Genomic DNA, 20,486 nt, shown 5'->3' on the forward strand with positions numbered 1-20,486 from the left:
ATCTAGGAAATGAAATAACAGATGTGGATGCCTTCTTCCACCTTATATTAAGAACTCAAGATAATATTCTGTGACAGTTCAACGCTTTCCGTCATTTGGATTTCCACATTTGTCATTATTTATAGAAATAAATGTAAAAGGCATACCTTTTACACATTGCTTTGGCTCCTGTGTTTTCTTGCTGTGTTTTAGCTAGGCCGCTCAGGAAGACATCCAGCTACCTGGAGGCCCATCCTCCACACTGGAGCGCTGCTCTGGTACCGACCGTATCTGCATTATTCAGACAACGCCCGCTGGGGTCGAGCCCCCAACCACAGGAGCAGCCTGATGGAGATCTGATCTGATTTAATAAAACTCCTTCTGCAGAAACACATTGAGTAGTGTCCTGAACAAGACCTGATCACAAGAACTGAGGTCAATGAGCAGCTTCACACCCCATGAGAGATTTGGTTCTTGTACAATCGTCAATATGAATATTGAGCTGGTCTGAATTTGACCTTTGACCCTCCTGGAACATGAAGCTTTGAGCTTAGCCAAATATTTGATGAAGTACGTTTGAGTCACTTTCTGTATGTTTCTCAGCAATTTTTTTTTGTTTTTTTGTTGATATTCACACGCCTCTGATTGATGGATGAAGATCCCCCAAACAATCAAGGGAGGTAGCCCTGATTGGCCAGGAATGATTCAGGACCCATGCCAAATCTAAACAGGCTCATAGAGAGACGGCGCCGTCACCTGGCCCAGACGTTGTGGTGCTGTCCTCTTACTGGCTCTCAGATCAACACTCAGTTTGAGCGTTGATCTGTTGTTTGTCTCAGCGCTGCATCGTCCCCACTCCATCCACCTCTCTGTGTGTTTGGTAGGATACTATTAAAGTAAGACGTGGGCCATGCTGCAGTTCAAGTCCTCCTTGTCACCGTTCTCTGGGACAGAGGAGAGGAGGTCCAAAGGCTAGTGCAGAATCATTTGAGGTCTTCTTATTCCTTCTGTTTCTAATAGAGACTTGACCAGGGAACCCGGCGTACTTGTAGACAGGGTGAAACATATGGGAGGGTTGGAGACCCCTTGATTGACCCTTGTGTCCCCCTGAGAGCCTCTCCAGAAAGGTTTCTGGAAAAATCTCAGAATAATCCGCAGGTTTTGTCTGTATCATCAAATTCTTATTTTGCATTTGGGGTTTCTTTACAACTAATTGAAGGATTAATTCAGACAGAAGAATCTCACTCACACACACATTTGATAGTCCGATACCGGCCACTAGAGGCTGCTCACGGGACAAGTTATCATGCAGTTTAACGGGTTCTAGTTTAACTTTCCTAATTCCCCAAGAAAGCCAAAGCAACAGACGCCACACAAGAAGAAGTGGACAAAACAAACCAATGGTTTTATTGCCATTTTGTGCATGAACTTTGACAAGGCAGGTTACACGAGTATGGTTTCACATGTGGGATAAACACTGTGTTCCAGTGGTGCGCTCCAGTCACTGGCGCGTATCTGTATTGATTGACGGCTTGATAGCCGCATTACAGAGCGCTAGTCCCGCCCACACTCGCTGCTCAAAGGAAACGGGAGACGTGATGATGTGTCAAACAGAAAGCATTCGGGAGGAGGAGAACAACAACAACACCTTCTATTATTGCACACATCTAGTTTACCAGCGCCAGGGTATGGTGGACACTGCATAAGCTATATTTCTGGACAAGGTGCTGAAATGTAGTCAGAAGACCACAATGTTGCTTAATCCTGTTTTCTTAAAGCCACATATGTACCAAATAAGGATGCAGGAATTCCACGAGCACACATTATATATCAAAATAAATGTTTTTTTTTTTTTTTATTATGTTTCTCTTCACTTGTCTTGATAAATAATAGTGTGGATCATTTACATTTGGAAAAGTGACGTTTGTTTTAACGTGAATGCATTGTGTAACCTATAGAGGGCGCCGTCTCGCACAGGATAACTAGAATGAAAGTTGCTGAGAAGTTCTTTTCCTGTGGCGCCATTATGGTTTCTTATAAAAACACACCAATGAATGAAAAGGGAGAGAGACAAGGAGTTATTTTTTCTGTGCATCAAAAACCCCTAGATGACCTGGTGGCGGGACAAAGCCATGACAATAGAGCCTCCATTTTCTCTCCTCTCCTGGGGAATGGATTCAACAGTCTGTCAGCGCGGCTTCAAAAGCGCATGGAATGCATTCAATGGAATAGCAGAGCACTGCATTACCGCAACAGTTGGACATTCCCTGGAAACGGGGGAAACTTTGGTGCATACTTTAGTCTTGACAGATAGGGGGCGTCATCTCAAGGGGAAGGGGCTACACTCTCCGGTCCAGCCACTCACAGTACGGCCCGGTTCAGACGCTCAGAGCACGGGATGTGGCTCGGGCCCGCCGCTCGGAAGCAGGAAGCACTGAGTTCCTGTTGGTCCGCCTCTCACAGTGTACCTTGGTCAGAACCACCCCACCCCCTCCTAGTGCCAGACCCTCCTAGGGTCCAGAACACACAACTGGCCTTAAGCTTGGAATGTTTACCCCCGGGGGGGGGTGGGGGGGATAAGGTACCTCTCTGATTGAGCTCTGATTGCTGTCCCCAGCAGACCACTGTGTGGACATATGCTCCATGTTACCTGAGTATAGACTCCGAGGGATATACCTGAAGAGATGGGCTACGTCCAGACAGGCCACGTCCGTCTTCCTGTTCCTCTCATAGTGTTTGATGGATAGGGACCCAAACGCTGGCCTTGATTGTATAAACAGAATCCTGAATAGTACGGCTGTCTTTTCCTGCTAGGTACATAACAAAGAAACAGTTTTTTCCTCATTTTTTTCTTCTTAAAACAAACTTTTTTCTTTCTATTATAGATATAAGAAATTATATATATATTTATATATGCATGTGTAGAGAGCTTATTCATACTGTGAATGCCCCCCATACCCCACCCCTTCCTCTCACCCCCCCCCCCCCCCCACGCAGATACACACTAACACACACACACACACACACAAACACACTAAGATACACTCAGACCCACAAACTCACTCAGACCTACAAACACACACACACACACACACACACACACACACTCCGACCGACAAACACACAAACGCTAATTGAGCTTGTGTCACTGCTTCCTCAAACTCCGCTTGTCATGTGTACGCTGTGCCCCCCCCCCCCCCCCCCCTGCCGCAGGGTGCCCTCCCTCACGGGGTTGTCATGGCAACACATCATGCAGTGGGGCGGGAAGATTGATTTGGGGGGGGGGGGGGAAATCAACAACAAATCAATAACAATAATTAAGAATTAGCAAAGATGTGAGGCGCTGCCTAGCAGAGCGAGGGGGGGTATCTCTGGTGTGTGTGTGTGTGTGTGTGTGTGTGTGTGTGTGTGTGTGTGTGTGTGTGTGTGTGTGTGCGCGTCCGTGTGTGCGTCTGTGTGTGTGTGTTGTGGTCGTGGGGGGCTAGCGCATGGGTAACGGGGGGGCAGAGGCCAGCCTCTGCTCGGACCCCTTAACTGACCGCCTGGGGGGGGTCTGTCTGGGGGGGCGGGGCCTCGGTGTCGGGCGGCGTCCCGGCGGGGTGCCCCGCGGTCGGCCCCTCTGGCTCCCCCTGGTGGCGGGGGGGGTCCCCGCCCTCGGCGAGGGGCTGGAAAGCGGGCACGAGGCTCAGGGCCCCGGGGTGCAGCGGGCCCTGGAGCCGCACGGGGCAGAAGGCCGAGCCCGTGGAGATGAAGTTCACCTTGTTCTTGTCGGGGCAGGAGAAGAGCGGGGCGGACGGGGCCGGCCTGGAGCTGCTGGGACCGGCAGGGGGGGGGGGGGGGGGGGAACACGGTCTCAGAGACACTCTTTACATCACACTCTGAACACAGGAACCCATGATGCTATCATGCTATTAGATATGATGCTATCATGCTATTAGATATGATGCTATCATGCTATTAGATATGATGCTATCATGCTATTAGATATGATGCTATCATGCTATTAGATGCGGGCTCCCCGAGGGGGAGCCCGCATCTAATAGCATGATAGCATCATGCTACTAGATTAGCAATCTAATGCATGTTAGCAATCTTATTTCACTCATTGAGTTTAACGGCGGCGGCTAGCCAACCCCTTGGGCTTTTACACGCCTCCTCAAAGACCAAGAATGCGCTCGACCTAGAGCTACATGAGCCGACGCTATGTATTACAAACGAGGCCATAATTCACTCGGGGAGACGTCAGACCAGAGACACCGGGACGGCGGTTCAGAGACGGAGCAGGGGGGACCAGAACCCATACCTGGTCTCCTCGAAGGCTTTGATCTTCTCACAGCCCTCGGGCGGCTCCCGCTTGAACATGTAGCTGTTGTTGGGCTTGGGCGAGGAGGCGAACTTGGGCAGCGGGGAGCTGCTCCCGCTGTCGGCACCTGGAAGGAGACATGGGATCAGAGCGGCGTCACAAGGAGGCCCAGTGCAGGACCACCAGCTGGGTCATCGCCTGGCTCCTGGGGTCCCGACCAGAGGGGCACTCAATATCCCACCACTTGCTGGAGGTTCCTGGTTCAAGCCGTGCATGCATGCGTCGTAGGTTCAGGAGGCTGGACGCCCGGGCGAGCCCTGAAGTCTGCCGCTCAGCATCCATGCTGAGCGGCAGACTTCTAATAGCATTTTCTTCTAAACCCAACCCACCCGACACAACGTTCAAACACAACGAGAAGCGTGTTCTGGTTCTCAACCTTCTCACTCAATGATTTACCAGGAGGTTGTAATGTTTGAGGCTGATGTTAAGGAAGTGTCTTAATGAAAGTGTCCCACACCTACCTACCGTCCTACAGGCCAAAACCTACCTACCGTCCTACAGGCCACGCCTACCTACAGCCCACGCCTACCTAACGTCCTACAGGCCACACCTACCTACCGTCCCACAGGCCACGCCTACCTACAGCCCACGCCTACCTAACGTCCTAAAGGCCACACCCACCTAGCGTCCTACAGGCCAGGCCTACCCAACGTCCTTCAGGCCACACCCACCCAACGCCCTACAGGCCACTCCTACCTAGCGTCCTACAGGCCACGCCTACCCAAATCCTACAGGCCCCGCCTCCCTATGGTCCGGCCCGTGGCCTAAAGGCAGCAGTCTTCTATCCCACCTGCGCGGCCCGAGGGGGACTGAGGCCCCTCTCCGTCTGCCGGCAGCAGGGGGCCAGGTGCTGTAGCCCAGGTGATGCCTGTTCCCCCTCCCATACATCTGTGCACGCCTCGTACAATGTGATCTGGCTCCATGAGCTGCATGTATGAGCCCGCTCACATCTCGAGGTACGACTACATATGCAGACGGGATGGAACAGCGGGCCAACGAGTATGGACTGCACCTCAGACACCGTCCTGTGCGGACCCCCAGACGGACAGACAGACAGACAGACACCACTACAGGCATCCGCTAGCTAGCAGTGGGTACGAGGTAGGGACAGTGGCGGGGGAAGGCCCTAAGAGGAGGACGTGGAGCCAGCTCTGGGTACGACCCTGGGGCAGCGGACCCCTCGATCGTCCACCTGGAGTCCAACGATTTAACCTTTGACCTGCAGGTGGACGCTGACCTCTCGAAGCTCGTCCAATCAGGTGGGGTTTGACGCTCATAAACCAGCCGGGCAACCAACCGGCTCCCTTTCCTCTCTAGACTTGAACTCACGTTTCCACGGTGACGGGAGGTCACGCTGTTACGGTGGTACCCCCCCCCCCAGGGCGGGGCCTACCTTTGTCGCGGTCGTACAGCAGCTCGTCGGTGGAGTAGGGGCTGCCGGCGTGGGACCCCGGGGGGCCGGCGGTGGCGGGCGAGGGGCAGGGCGACAGGCTGGAGCAGCTGCTGGAGCGGCCGGGCCCCGAGGAGGGGGTCTGAGTGTCCACGCTGCGGGTGCTGCTGCTGCGCTGCTGGGGGGGGCAGGGGGCCCGCCGGCCGTCAGGGACCTCCAGGGCCTGGGAGGGGGGAAGGGGAGGGGGAAGGGGCGATGTGAGGACCACGCCATGCATGGTGCCCGGATCAATGCGCACATCACAATGGGTGATGGAAGTAGATGGATATATCTAACATCATCATCATTAGCTTCATTCAACCTGAAACATCGACGTAGCACAGTGTTTAAAATGGATAACTGAAGTTATGAAAAAATAAAGTTTGAACACAATCTAATGGGACTTTGCAAAGTCTCCGTCCTTCGGAGGAGACGTAAAACCGAGGTCCTGACTCGCTGAGGTCATAAAAGATCCCAGGGCACTTCACAAAGAGTAGGGGTTTCCCCGGTGTCCTGGCCCATCCAGGCTCATTCAATCTGGCCCCCTGAGCATCCTCCTGTATAATTGGCTGACTCATTAATTCCCTCACTCTCCACCTCAAGCTGGTGTGTGGTGAGCGTTCTGGCGCAGATTGGCTGCCGTGCATCACCCAGGTGGGGGCTACCCACTGGTGGTGGTTAGTGAGGTCCCCCCTTCACTGTAAAGCGTCTTTGAGTGTCTAGAAAAGCGCTATATAAATTCAATCCATTATTATTATATTATTAATGCCCAATCAACATGGTAAACCAAACTCAAATGCTTTGCCACTCGTATCACCTGGTGTCCCTGCAGTTAAACATCCCAACAAAACGGTCATTACAAATCCTGCTGCATGTCGGGTCCTTTGCACTACACACACACGTCTGTGTGAATAAGAATTCCTTGAGCATATCAATATATCAGAAGAGTAGCGGATCTTAATTCTCACTTAACATGAAAGTGATTTCCCAATAGTCTCCGTTTCACTACCAGGGTGCACAACAGCAAATATGAAACATTATCCGTTCTTCTTTGGTAGTGCGTGAATATTTGTATGCAGATATAAGCTAACTGAACAAAGCGTACACATTCTAAAGGTATATTGCTCAACTATTTACTGTTTCTAGTTACTGAGCAGACACTAATGACAGCCAGCCGCAGGGAGGTTCTATGCATCATTGCGGCTACGCTATCCCGCCCCCCCCTGGACGATGGGCTACGATTGGCTGAGCCTTGAGGGGCCTACTATCGTTCTATCGGCCTACTATCGGCCTTCTTAAGGAAGGCCTCGTGAAACCAGAGTGCGAGAGCTTTTTCCCCGGGCGGCGCTGACCTTGAGCTCGTCCTTGTCGCCGTGGTCCCTGATGAAGACCTTCTCCAGCTCGTGGTTGATGCCCTCCATGCTGCTGGGGACCCGTGAGATGGACGGCTTGGGCACCGAGATGCTGGCCAGCGGCAGGGCGGCAGGCTTAGACATGGAGCCCTGCTGCTGGGGCAGAGGGCACGGAGAGGGGAGGATCACAGCGGGGCGGGTGAGACACATCGGATTCACTATCATCATTCTTGAGCCCCTGGGAGTGTCAGGTGTGCGTGCTGTGTGTGTGTGTGTGTGTGTGTGTGTGTGTGTGTGTGTGTGTGTGTGTGTGTGTGTGTGTGTGTGTGTGTGTGTGTGTGTGTGTGTGTGTGTGTGTGTGTGTGTGTGTGTGTGTGTACCTGCAGCTGGCTGAGGGCCGTGAGGGGGCTGAGGGTGGTGGCGGGGCCGTAGGCGATGCACGGAGGCGGGGGGGAGAGGCAGTCCTTGTCCCTGCCGCTGTGCGGGGGGAGGTGGGGGAGGGGGTGGTGGCGCCCGCTCTGCTTGCTTCGATGCAGCTGCTGCCTTAGCTTGGCTATCTGCTGGGGGAGAGGGGGGGGGGAGAGAGGGAGAGGCAGAGGGAGAGGGGAGACACGGTGATTACAGCCAAGCCATCTCCCTCACTTTTAGGTGAGGTGGAGATGAGGGATACGGTTGAGATCTGAACGGAGGCCTGACTGAACTTTCCTGCAGGACCTTTGTCATGCGGTGAGGCTAATGAAACAACACGTGTTATACGCAGAGGCCGCCACTGGAGGTCCCCATCGGTACCGGAGGGGACTGAACCCGGGAGCTGGGCGATGGGGCAGAACGGAGACTGTGGAGGGTAGCGCTGAGGGTAACACACATCCATGGGTTGAATTCCAGAACGAGCACAGAGTCTAGTAGACCAACAGCCAGCTAATGGTGTCATGATGACTACAACGGCTCTAATTGATCCATGAGAGAGGGTCTGCCTTCAGAAGGGTGGGACATGATGTGTGGGTCATGTGCTGCAGACCCAGTCCGAGCTCTGAGTAGGAGGGGGGCGACCGCTGGTTCATTTAGGAACCACAAGCAGTGGTTGGACTCTGAGGACCATCGGCCTGCTCAAATCTGTACACTCCGGCCCGGAACTTGTCTGCACATGCCTGGGATCACATGTCCACACATGTTCCTACACACGCACGCGCGCACACACACACACACAAACGTAACACAGAGGGCCGTCTGAAAGGGCCGACACGCGATCCCCTCCTCTCTCTGGCCGGGCCGCTGCTTAGACACCGTGGAGCGGGTAGGTCTGGTTTCCTCTCCTCACACATCACAGGTGAACCAGGGCCTCTGGTCAGGTTTCTTCCTGTGGGGCCCCGGGGCCACTGGGCCGGGGCAGCGGGGGCGTGGGAGCTGCCTGGGCTGGGGAGGAGCAGAATGGACCCCCGTCCCGCCGGCGGGACCAGCAGCAGCACTCGACCACGGGTTGGATTTCTCTGTTTGTTTGTTTGCACTATCGTTGGCCAAATGACGCAGAAATGTAGAGCGCTGTCTTTCAATTCACAGCAATTCTCTGGTCAGGGTTAGTTTGTTGTTTCCCACAGGAATGCAATTCTGCCAGTTTAACACGTTAAAATAATTCATTTTAATTTAATTTATAAGCGCCTGGCTTTTCTGTTTAGTCCAAAATCCTTCCCCATTTGATTTATTGCCCTACAGTGAATATTCCCTGTATTTGAAGATTTGTGGAAAGCACTGACATGTCAAAATGTATCTGTGGTTTATCATCTGTATGAAGACCACAGCATCAGAAGGTTGCTAAATGACTACATCCCTAGATTCAACACTGACGGAGCTAGTTATGCTGCTTTCATTATCTAGATGTGAATCCATGTTATATAGAGGATAAATGCGGAGCAGTCATACGTTCTGCAGAAATGCATGGCAGTGGATAGATATGCTCAGTGTCTAAGAGGGGAAACGCTAGCCAGCCAAACACTACAGTTAATGGAAAGGAGACAAAGTGTTTTGGTTCATCATTTAAGGTTTCCCAGGGATTTACTAGTCTGGTGAGGCAGGCAAGTCGGCCATCCTTATTTGGTCACAATAACACACACACATCACATTTTGGTGGTCTGTTCCACAGCTGTTTGGTGGAATGCAGATGGACACAGGGAATGGCAGGAAATAGAATCCATCTCAACACGCTGGTGTCAGTCCCATAGTAGAGTAGTGACGTCACGTGGTTGCATTGATGCGGATGGATTACCCTCCAGCAGAGTCCCACGCATAGAGGAAGACCACAGCCATTAGCTCCCTTCTTACTCCACATCAGGGTTACACACTGAGTGCCCGTCTCCAGTGACAACGGTTGACGTGGTGTAAAGACGTGACGCTGGATCAGGCGTCCCGTTCAGACGCTCGGAGACCCAAACGGAAGAGTTCTACGTTCACGCTGTGCATGAGTGGATCAAATGAATACGATGCTAATAATGGAGCAGAAGGGGCGTCTCAACCCGTTAGCTGTAGTCGTGTGACATGTGGCCGACTGCAGGGGTCATGTGACCCTGCTTCTGAGGAGTTCTCCTATTCGGGCCGGTCCGTTCCTCAGCTGCCCAATCACAATGCAGGGAACACGTTGTTCAGGCACTCCCAGGGAGAAGCGTGTTTAAATTGTGAATTGAGAACACGACGATAACAAGGTGAACTGGGGTGGAACACCCTATTGCTCAACCAATGCGTTCAACCAACCAGGGTAGATCCACCAGTTACCATCCCTCAGAGCTACAGGGACAACATCATATGCCCCCCCCCCCCCCCCGGCGGCGGCGGCGGTGGCGGCGGCTGTGAAGGCCCATAGATTGCGCCCAGCGTAATCTATGGAGGGGATGTCGGTCGTTAGCAGAGGAGATAGGCTTATCTACCACCTCCCCTTTCAACAGACAGCTGGGTGGAGCCCTGCCAGTCTGGCCGCATGTCTGTCTGTCTGACAGCGAGCAGCAGCATCAGGCCAGAAGACACGTCCTCAAACAGGAGCTGCTCCTGGTCCCTGTGTACGTTGCACGCTCGTGGCCAGGCCGCTCAGATGCAGAAGATAGGCTGTTCCACGGCTATCGGACGCACAAGGAACTAAGGGATCTGATTAAGCGGGAAAGATTTTCCGTTTGGCTGGAATGTGGAACAACTCCCGCCAGCTGTCACGCTATTCCTCATAAAGCAGTCGAAAGAGCTTTTAATGACCTTAGTTTGATTGCCGGTTCAATGGCAGCTTGCGTGCCTTGGTTTCCTGCCTGCCTGTCTGTGCGTGTGCCTGTCTGACTGCCTGCCTGCTGTGTGCATGCGTGCATACTTTACGTGATTTACGTGCGCGTGTACGTTGCGCTGCGTTTGTGCCTACGTGGCGTGCACATGTACGTTGCGTGCACGTGTGCGCTTCGTGCGCAGGTTGTGCGCATGCGTGCGTGCGTTGGGTGCGTGTGCATCGTTGCGTGACGGCGTGCCCGCCCCGTACCTCTTTGAGCTGGTCAGTGCTGCCCCAGGAGGCGGATCGCTGGTGTGTGCTCCTCTTCTCCTCCACCTCTTCAATCCAACACACGGGGGTCTGAACACAAGAGCACAGGGACACACGGCGATGAAATCAACCGAATGGAGGAATCATGCGGCAGTTTGACGTTCTGCTGTGGCTGAAGGCATGACCCCCTGTGTGGATAGGCTCCGTTGTTGTGGTTCTTCTTGGCGTGCTTTGCACCAACCCATATATATCACCACCATGTATTCACCATTAACCATCCATCCAGAGCTTTAGGGACAACATTATAAGAACATACTACAGAATACCACAGTGACAGCTTAACACTCTTTAATGATAAAATACATAGAAGGTTTACAGTGAGAACGCAGCAATAAACCAATATGCCTTTTGTACCTGCAATCACACATGACGACACAAAGCCGACAGCAGCCGATCCCATGCAGCTTCGTGAAGCTATGTGCCACAAACACACACACACCGCTGGTTGTTGTGTTGTGAGGGTCATGGATGACACTGCATCCCTTCGCCTATCCTGTTAACTAACAGATGAGTGCACACGCACACACTCCCAGTTTGTAGCCTGACAGAGGGAGGAAATTGAATTCCAGCCTTGCTCATCCTAATGGCTCTTGACTCAAAGGGACGTTTGTTTATTCATTTTTCCAGCAAGTCAGTGGCTGGCTCTCTCTCTCTCTCTCTCTCTCTCTCTCTCTCTCTCTCTCTCTCTCTCTCTCTCTCTCTCTCTCTCTCTCTCTCTCTCTCTCTCCCTCTCCCTCTCTCTCCCTCTCTCTCTCTCTCTCTCTCTCTCTCTCTCTCTCTCTCTCTCTCTCTCTCTCTCTCTCTCTCTCGGGGGGTTTCGGGGTTATTCCAACACACACTTGTTTTAGCGGCTCCCAGCGGACGGGCCCTGGAGGCCTCCGGGGGCCTAAGAGCCACACTAAAACTGGAAGGCAAAGCTGTGGAAAGGCTCAGCACTGGAAAATACCCGGGTGGAAAAGAGGCCAAAGCCCCGTCATGTTTCACTCTGTGGGCCAATATGCAAAGCGGGCAGAGAGAGAAAGGTGTGAACAGACGGAGGATTGACCCTCTTCCTGCTGGGCTGACAGGCCTGACCAATAGGGGAGCCCTGACAGGCCTGACCAATAGAGGAGCCCTGACAGGCCTGACCAATAGAGGAGCCCTGACGTCTGAAGGGGCGGGGCCTTTTCACGACCAGGACCATTTAAAATATAGATCTCATTATTAATATTCTAAATGTGCCACTCACACACGTCGGACAGAAACAGCATCTAACATCCAGGACTCCAAATGCTTTTGAAACAACACATCATTATTACTTTTATAGAATAAGTCTAATCTATATTAGTAAAAACAAAGCGATGGCGAACTCTGGGTTACGCTTAAGGGCCATGAATAGTTCTGGAGTAGCAGTTAGTTCTACACTAGGATATAAGCTTTAGTTTCTAGTGTATTGTCTTTAGATCCCTAAAGGGATGCCTGTGTCAAAGAGATGGTCTGTCTGTGTGTGTGTGTGTGTGTGTGTGTGTGTTTGTCTCTCTGTGTGTGTGTGTGTGTGTGTGTGTGTGTGTGTGTGTGTGTGTGTGTGTGTGTGTGTGTGTGTGTGTGTGTGTGTGTGTGTGTGTGTGTGTGTGTGTGTGTTGTGTTGTGGTATTGGGGGCTAGCATATGGGGTGCGGGGCAAGAGGCCAGCCAGGCAATGTTACCGGTCACGTGGAGGTCATATAAGTCAACGCACCCTTAGATGTCGTTATCTTAGCCCTGGCAGGGCAGCCTGTGGGCAGGACCCTAGCTCTAGTCTCTGATAAAGGATAATCATGAACCCCATACTATGTAACATTCAGAGCATGGCCTGCTGCCATGAGTTCACCACGCTCCGCTCCTACCCCCCGTGTCCAGCGGAGGAGATGCAGACAGTTCCATGCGGCAGCACGCTCCTCACTGGACTCCTCTGTGGAAAGGATCCATGCTCTGGTTCAATGTTGCCTTCTTCTTACTGGGTTGTATAAAGAGGCTTCTCTGTGCAGGATGCTTTTCACCACCCAGTGAAAAACTAACAACTCGCAAGTAAATACGATGATTGTCAGCTGTTGATGATCCGTGCTTTCTCAAATCCCAAAACGCACTGCAGTTCAAAACATTTTTCAGTCGCAATTTCCAAAAGAAGCGTTCTGCCCCGGGTACCACTTGGCTAACTATCCCCTGGAACACCCCTCCGCCTTGGGGCCGGTTGGAGAGCCCCGGGGCCCGCGGGGGCCGGGCGTAGGGCCCTGGACGCTGGCACCCTGTCCTCTGTGATTGGTGGTTCGCTGTGGGCATTCAGAGCCTGCATGTCAATCCCTGGCAACAAACTGTGTTTTCAAGGATCCGTAAATCAGGCGTAAATTATGTTATTCTGACAGATTTATCTTGTTAATAAGTCATTGATATTTAAAAGAAAACAGTATGAATATCGCAATTTCTAAACGAAAACGATATATATCGTGCAGCCCTAGTACCAACACTGAAATAGCTTGACTCAAGACTCCTAGCCCATCCTTCATTTCAAAGGCATGTCAACAAATAAATAAAGAACCAAAGTACCGACAAGAGATTGGCCCCCATAAAGTAGGTGGTCTTTGCTACTTAACATCTCTTGGCCAACATGAAGAGTGTCAGCAGGCTATCACGTTTGGTGCATCCAGAGGTTATGATAGCAAAGCAGGAGACAGGATGTTGTCTTCAAACATATGGGAGGACATTTCAGTTCAGACAAGAAGTAGCAGGCACTTCTGCTTCCGAGTTCCTCATTTGCCCTGGCGGCCCCCCCAGCAGCTGCAGGGGAACACGTGACGGCTGAGGCACGGCCCGTACCTCCAGCCATGGACCTGGGGATCACGTCCACACTGGCTGCAGCAGTACTCACTGGCTGCTCTTTCCCCCCTGCCAGCCTAACACTGACTGTACAAATTCAGCCATTCAGGGAACCGGTAATCACAGCGAGATGTGGATCTGTGGTGATGTCTTCAGATGACTCAAAGAAAGGGGTGTGTGTGTGTGTGTGTGTGTGTGTGTGTGTGTGTGTGTGTGTGTGTGTGTGTGTGTGTGTGTGTGTGTGTGTGTGTGTGTGTGTGTGTGTGTGTGTGTGTGTGTGTGTTGATGGGAGGTGAGGGGGGAGGGTACCTGTGTTGATTTATCTTTCATACAGGACGGGTGGTGCAGGTGGGGGTCCCGGGGCCACTGGCCGGTGAGGTAGGGCCCAGTGATGGTGCCCAGAGAGGAGGTCCGCCTGATGGCTCCCACGCTCCTCACCTGCTGGGCCTTTGGCCTCTCAGCTGCAGAGATGAGGAGTCAGAGACGAGGAGTCAGAGACGAGGAGTCAGAGACGAGGAGTTAGAGACGAGGACAGAGACGAGGAGTTAGAGACGAGGAGACAGAGACGAGGACAGAGACGAGGAGTCAGAGACGAGGAGACAGAGACGAGGAGACAGAGACGAGGAGACAGAGATGAGGAGACACAGAGATGAGGAGACAGAGATGAGGAGACAGAGATGAGGAGACAGAGATGAGGAGACACAGAGATGAGGAGACAGAGAGGAGGAGACACAGAGATGAGGAGACACAGAGATGAGGAGACACAGAGACGAGGAGACAGAGACGAGGAGTCAGAGACGAGATGGGAAAGACGAGGAGGCAGAGACGAGGAGGCAGAGACGAGGAGGCAGAGACGAGGAGGCAGAGACGAGGAGGCAGAGACGAGGAAGCAGAGACGAGAAGACAGAGATGAGGAGACACAGAGATGAGGAGACAGAGATGAGGAGACAGAGACGAGGAGACACAGAGACGAGAAGACAGAGATGAGGAGACACAGAGATGAGGAGACAGAGATGAGGAGACAGAGACGAGGAGACACAGAGATGAGGAGACAGAGATGAGGAGACACAGAGGTATTCCCACTGTCCTTAGTAGTCAGTGTGATACTCTGGACCATGTGAGAACGTCTTGCTAACCATGCTGTAGTGTGGTTGGAGCCTGCGGTACATACTGATCTGACTGTGAATGTGTGAAAGTGTGAATGTGCCGAATAGGGTTCAGTATTAGGCAATAGCTGCGGTAGTACAATCATCATACCCACTGCACTGTGTAGTGGATTAACGCCATTACGTAATAAATATTGATCAAGCAAATAGTTATTGCACAATACATCCCATTTATATTGACATTGTATCACGATATGACTGGCCCCAGTATCAACATGACTTTTATTTTTACAAAAGCTGCAATGGTGAATGTTTTGCATATGTATACATCAACACTCAATGCAAAGCACTGGAGAAACACATATATATATGATTTTCTCTTGTGTAGTTAAGCATAGAGTCAGGTTGTCGATACAAAGTGAAATGTCAAACATAGTGGTATTAAACATTCATTCAGATCATCAAGGGGTCAATAACCTCGGTTTACTCTAGGCCAGAAATAACCACGAGTAAAAGGTCAACAGTAGGAAATCACACACACACACACACACACACACACACACACACACACACACACACACACACACACACACACACACACACACACACACACACACACACACACACACACACACACACACACACACACACACAGCAATGGAGATACTCCCCCTTTTATGAATACAAATACTACCAAATAAATATGATTATGGTATTGCCATATCATCAATGCTGTTGCTCCCTCAGTGTGGCCCAGTAACCAGTGTTGCCCGGTTTCTTTCGTCCACTTCATGGAGAACTACCTGTTCAGAAATGATGATGGGACCATTCACAGGAAATGGGAACCAGCCCATCTCCGCTGGAGTCCTGAAAAGGATTTATTTTAGATGGAGAGGTCTCCCGCCTCTGGCCCTAGCAGACCCGGCCTGACCGCTGGTGTCCCGAGCTCAACCTCAACCTCAGGGAGCAAACCTGATGAATGGCAGATTCTTGTTTTTTTTCACAAAGACCTTTACACAGAGGCAAGTTCTACACCTCGCCATAAGGAGAAGGAAACATTGGCTCAAGGTATTTTGTTTATTCTTACGATGCTACCGTTATCATGTGTTCATAAATCAAGATGCATGCACCAGTACGATAATAAAGGCACGCTTATTTGCTTCATGTCGCGTCCCTTGGCTAGAGACGACAATATTCCCACCCTCCTCATCTCGTTGTAAGTCTCTTGCCAGTTGTAGGTCTGTGCTTAATGGGCCTCCTGTGCTAGCTAATGTGGCACCACTTCCACCCCTGCTGGAACGAGGAAGAGGAGAGAGGAAAGAGAGTGAGGAAAGAGAGGAGAGCGGACTGGAAGGCAAACGAGGACACTTGGTCCTCTACAGAACGTTCCAGAATCACCCCTTGAGGTAAAACGCTCAACAAAAAGGCGCTCTTTTGTTGTGAACATTAATGCGAGAAGCTAAAGAATATCCATATGGTAGCCTTGGGACTGGTAGCATCTGGGGAGTGAAGAGGCTGAACACATATGCCGGGGTGAGGCAATGCTGCTCTCTTTGGGGCAGGCTTGTAAGCCAACTTAGCTAACAGCAATAAGGCTGTGGCCATTAGCCATTTCCCAGCCCTCATGTTGGGGTAAGTAAGGTAATGTTAGGTGTGATTAACATTGCGTTCTCCGATGCTGGATCAGAACTGCAGTTACCGTATTCAACTCATGAGTAGCAGCAAAACTCTCTGTACGTACAACCCACTGTCTATATAGGATGTGTTATTACAGTATAGTATTTCCATGCAAGATACCTTACGTATCAACTTGTAATTCGTGCATCGTGATATTGTCTGCCAGACTGGTGGCCAACACACAGCTCCAAGCATGTGTGCGTGTGTGTGTGTTTGTTAGTTTCAGGAGGTTCAAGATAGAACTTTTTACCATATCAAGACTTATCTGGTGTGTGTATCCCAGAGAAACATAATTTCGTGCCAAGTTACAGGTATTACCGTATTACACTGTGGCAATGAAACAATGGGAACTACTTTGGGTGACATGGTCTACCAGCCAGAATACTGAATACAAGGAGGAGGATTCTGATTTAAGGTCTTCTTTAAAACCTGATGTAACAAAAGTGCACTAATACTGAAGCCTTCCTGCGGAGGCTTGGTGGCTCAGCCCACTGACACGCTCACCACATGTGCAATGCCTTGAGCAACCACGGCTCCATTCAATACACATGTCATTCCTTCCCTCTTTCAGTCACTTCCCGGTCCCTCTCTACTCCACTGGCCATAGAAGGCATAAAAATATCTTTCAGAATACAGAACCTTCCTGTTGATACGCAAGAGCCAATTTGACATGTGTCAAAGATGTGGCAAAAAAGGTGAAAAGACCAGAGACTGCACATCAGTCTATTCTAGTGTTAAGTGAGGCCTGTTTGGGGTTTGTCTGCCCCATAAACCAGGAGAGAGGTACTGCTATGGCAACAGAACGCACTGACAGCGTACTCTAAATTGTGGCTGAGCATGAGCCTCCCCACAGACACAAGGGAAGCCTCCCTCGTACAAGCAGCAGTAGGGGCGACTGAGTTAGTAGGACCGGGCCCAAGGAAGGCTCCACACAACACATGTTGCCTGCAATACAGTATGGGGCCTCGTTTATTAGGCCAGGGATGGAGGACCACCGCGATGAGGAAAGGCCCAATGCGGTTACCCTAGAAACTTAGCTGGTTAAATGAGTGATAGCTGGAATCGTACGAGACTCTGCTTATGACTAACACCAAACACTTAGAACGCATTGATTTTTAGGTGCCATCTAACCACACTGATTATGAATGTTGAAAAAGTGTAATAAACAAAATTAGTATTTTGGATTCTAGAAGAAGGATCTGCTGAGGTGACTTGAACCATTTTGTAATGATGGACATCAAAACTGTTTGATGAAATTTAATGATGCCGAGCCTTTCCTTCATGGAACAGAAAGTGATCAGGGGGAGGTCAGACTTTAAGACCCCTACCTCGTACCATGTTAACAGTCCTCCAAAAGACGGGGTCCCTTCTCTAGCATGACTTCCTGCCTGGCCGGGCGTACTGATTAAAGAGTCCATCGTCTCGAGGGCCTTATGTTGAACCACCCGTGACCTCCCCCACCCACCCCCACCTCTGGCTCGGTTGAACGGCTGAAATGAAAACAAGCCTATGACTTCCTGTCATTGGCTGTCTGGATTGCATGGTCCTTTGCTCCTGTGTAGGGTAACTAAAACACACACACACACACACACACACACACACACACACACACACACACACACACACACACACACACACACACACACACACACACACACACACACACACACACACACACACACACAGTTCAACTTTGCACTGCCTAAATGAAGTGTCGAATGGAAGCCTACTACAGTCCCAGGGTTATGGGTAGAAAAGATGTTTAGGACACGTTGAGAGCTATAGCATAAGACCTAGCAGCCTGACAGCATCACCCCCATCGTGCAAGGACAGGAGGGGCGTATACAAAAGAACACAGCCCCAGACAACCCACTGTATAATCGCCCCACTGATCCACCGAGGCCCACGGGTTTCAAAAGGATTCTAGGATTTACAGGCCAAGACCACAAAATGGCCATCAGACATGGGCCCATTCAGTGCTCGTATACTTGTAGATAGCAACAGCTGTTGGTGTTCTCAGGCAGTTCTCGGGCAGATTGCTGGTTGAGGAGGGCGGTTCATAGAACAAACCGAGCGAGGCGTGTTGTTTTAATAAACAGACCGGTTGCACCGCTTGTTACTTATCTCCAGGAGATGAAGGTTGAACTTGTATTCTCAACCTTCATACCCGACTCACACTAGTGTTTTTTAAAACCCCTCCCAGTGTGTAATCCACATCGGTCTGCTACACCAGCGGCCGTATGCTCAAAGAACCGTAGCCATGACGACAGAATTTTACTGCTCCACCGCAGACGTGAGGCTCCGGAGAACACACAGCGGCCCACAGACCTCGGAGCGGGCCCCGGTTCCACCAGAGGGCCCCGGCCCGCTGGTGGAACCGGGGCCTGACCGAGGCGCATTAGGACAGACATGGGGACGGGGGTGACTAGTCATTACCATTTGACAACTCTTCCTCTGCATCACATAACATAGGAAGCATTGATTTCTATTTCCTAGTAATAGCAAGTATGACGTCAATTCATAGGAATCTAATGTTGTAATGCATGGGCTTTATAATTAGCTTAAAACATGCAATACGTGCAGCCTTACTGATTTGTGTTAATCCGTTTACTTTCTTTACTCAGTTATTGTGGCGGTCTGCAGGTCACTGTAAGACATGTTTTTGACATTTCAAAAACACAGTGGCTCTAATACAACATGCTACATGTGTATTTGATGCTTCCCCCCTGAAACCTGAGGAGGCTGCATCGCTGCGTGCTATAAAGCATGCATAGCTGAAAAGTGGTTTGGTTTATTTATTGGGCAATTACAAGATACAGTGTGCTTAAACAAATACATATTTGAGAGACAGTAGATATGTGCGTCTGCCGTTACAATGAAACACAAACCTTTGGTGCCGTCATGTCTGATGTTAACCAGGTTATTTTTTGTTGGTAATTCTTTCATTTCTGCATGAAGCTTTGCTATATTCGTGCAAGTGTGCAACAGCTAGCAGCACGGCTGCTGTGTTTATGTCTGGGGAGGCTTTAGCTAGGCCCCTGTGCTGCCATGGGCAAGGGACATGTCATCACATCATGCTCCCCCTTTAGCTGGTGGATATTGAACATCAGAATACATATTATAGAACTAGCACTCGGTGAAGCCCATGGCCGATGGATGTTTTGGATGAACACCGAGGGGTTCGTGTGAGGACTGCTACGCAGCAGGAGCCGCATCATCACTGCCATCCATTTCCTCAAATGAATGATCGCATCTATAAGGACCTCTTTAACCACGAAGTCTAACATTACATTATAACTAATATACACTTCGAGCTATTCCACGATTTTTTTATGATTTAGTTTAACGTCAACCTTTTGCCTAACGCAAAACTATAATCGCATCAACCGAATCATAAAAACAGCAATTATGTAATGATCAATACCTTATCGATATATGACAGGTTTGATGATCGGTTCTCTGTTGTTGTTGGTGTTGTTGTTGTTGTTCATTCTTTGGTGTCCCTCAAAATCCCCCCGGCTCCTCCACCAATGATCTGACCCACTTAGACAGCTAGCCTGCTAGTCACCGAGCTATCCGAGCAGCAGGGATGGGATGCGAACCGATGACCTCACGTCACGTCGTTACCTTTGGATACGGGCTCCGGCGAGCTCCTGTCGGGCGGAGAGAGCCTCTGTCGGGGCACCAGCCTGACCTCAGAGCCGCTTCCTCCTGGGCTCGTAAGCAGCAGTGGGGTCGGGCTGGCGGGACTGGAGCACGTCGCTGATCCGCTGTTGTTACCGACTGCGGAGGAGGAGGAGAAGGAGGAGAAGGAGGAGGGAGAGCGGGTCGGGCTCTGCTGGTTTCCATGCAAAAGCTGGAACGGAACCGTGGCGCGGAGGGGCTGCAGCGGGCGATGCGCGGCGCTGCCGCTGCCGGCCAAGGGGGTCGGAGGGGCCGCGTCCCCGCCGGCCTTACCCCTTGGCGGGCCCGCGGAGGAGGAGGCTGATGCTGACATTGTTATTAACCACAGATTGACTCACTTCTACAGTTGACAGAAGTCGTGGCAAATGTTTGAAGGTTCTCTATGGTGATTCACTACTTCCTTACTCGTTTATTTCCATTTGAGCTCTACAATGATTAAAAATAAGAAAGATCCAACTTGTGGAAGGCTTGTTTAGTTCACCAAAGTCGGCATCGGCAATGTG

At 51.0% G+C, this 20,486-nt stretch overlaps 1 protein-coding gene across 1 annotated transcript; it reads right to left on the reverse strand.

The window, feature by feature from the left end:
- Positions 1–3,509: 3,509 nt before the first annotated feature.
- glcci1a (glucocorticoid induced 1a) lies at positions 3,510–20,313 on the reverse strand. Its single transcript, XM_056583505.1, has 8 exons — positions 19,927–20,313; positions 13,826–13,977; positions 10,626–10,715; positions 7,504–7,680; positions 7,124–7,276; positions 5,736–5,955; positions 4,283–4,409; positions 3,510–3,792 (listed from the first exon to the last, which is right to left on the reverse strand). The coding sequence occupies exons 1-8, from the start codon at positions 20,294–20,296 to the stop codon at positions 3,510–3,512; spliced, it is 1,572 nt and encodes a 523-aa protein (XP_056439480.1). The 5' UTR covers positions 20,297–20,313.
- Positions 20,314–20,486: the final 173 nt, after the last annotated feature.

The sequence above is a fragment of the Gadus chalcogrammus genome, chromosome 22, assembly GCF_026213295.1.
Source record: "Gadus chalcogrammus isolate NIFS_2021 chromosome 22, NIFS_Gcha_1.0, whole genome shotgun sequence".
NCBI lineage: Eukaryota > Metazoa > Chordata > Actinopteri > Gadiformes > Gadidae > Gadus > Gadus chalcogrammus.

What these genes read in the sequence shown, in the direction of transcription:
- glcci1a (XM_056583505.1), bottom strand. Translation starts at nt 20,296, where the DNA reads ATGTCAGCATCAGCCTCCTCCTCCGCGGGCCCGCCAAGGGGTAAGGCC. An exon ending in GCCGGAGCCCGTATCCAAAG is followed by an intron (nt 13,978 to 19,926) that starts GTAACGACGTGA and finishes TCATCTCTGCAG; the next exon opens with CTGAGAGGCCAAAGGCCCAG. An exon ending in GCACTGACCAGCTCAAAGAG is followed by an intron (nt 7,681 to 10,625) that starts GTACGGGGCGGG and finishes CTCCCCCAGCAG; the next exon opens with ATAGCCAAGCTAAGGCAGCA.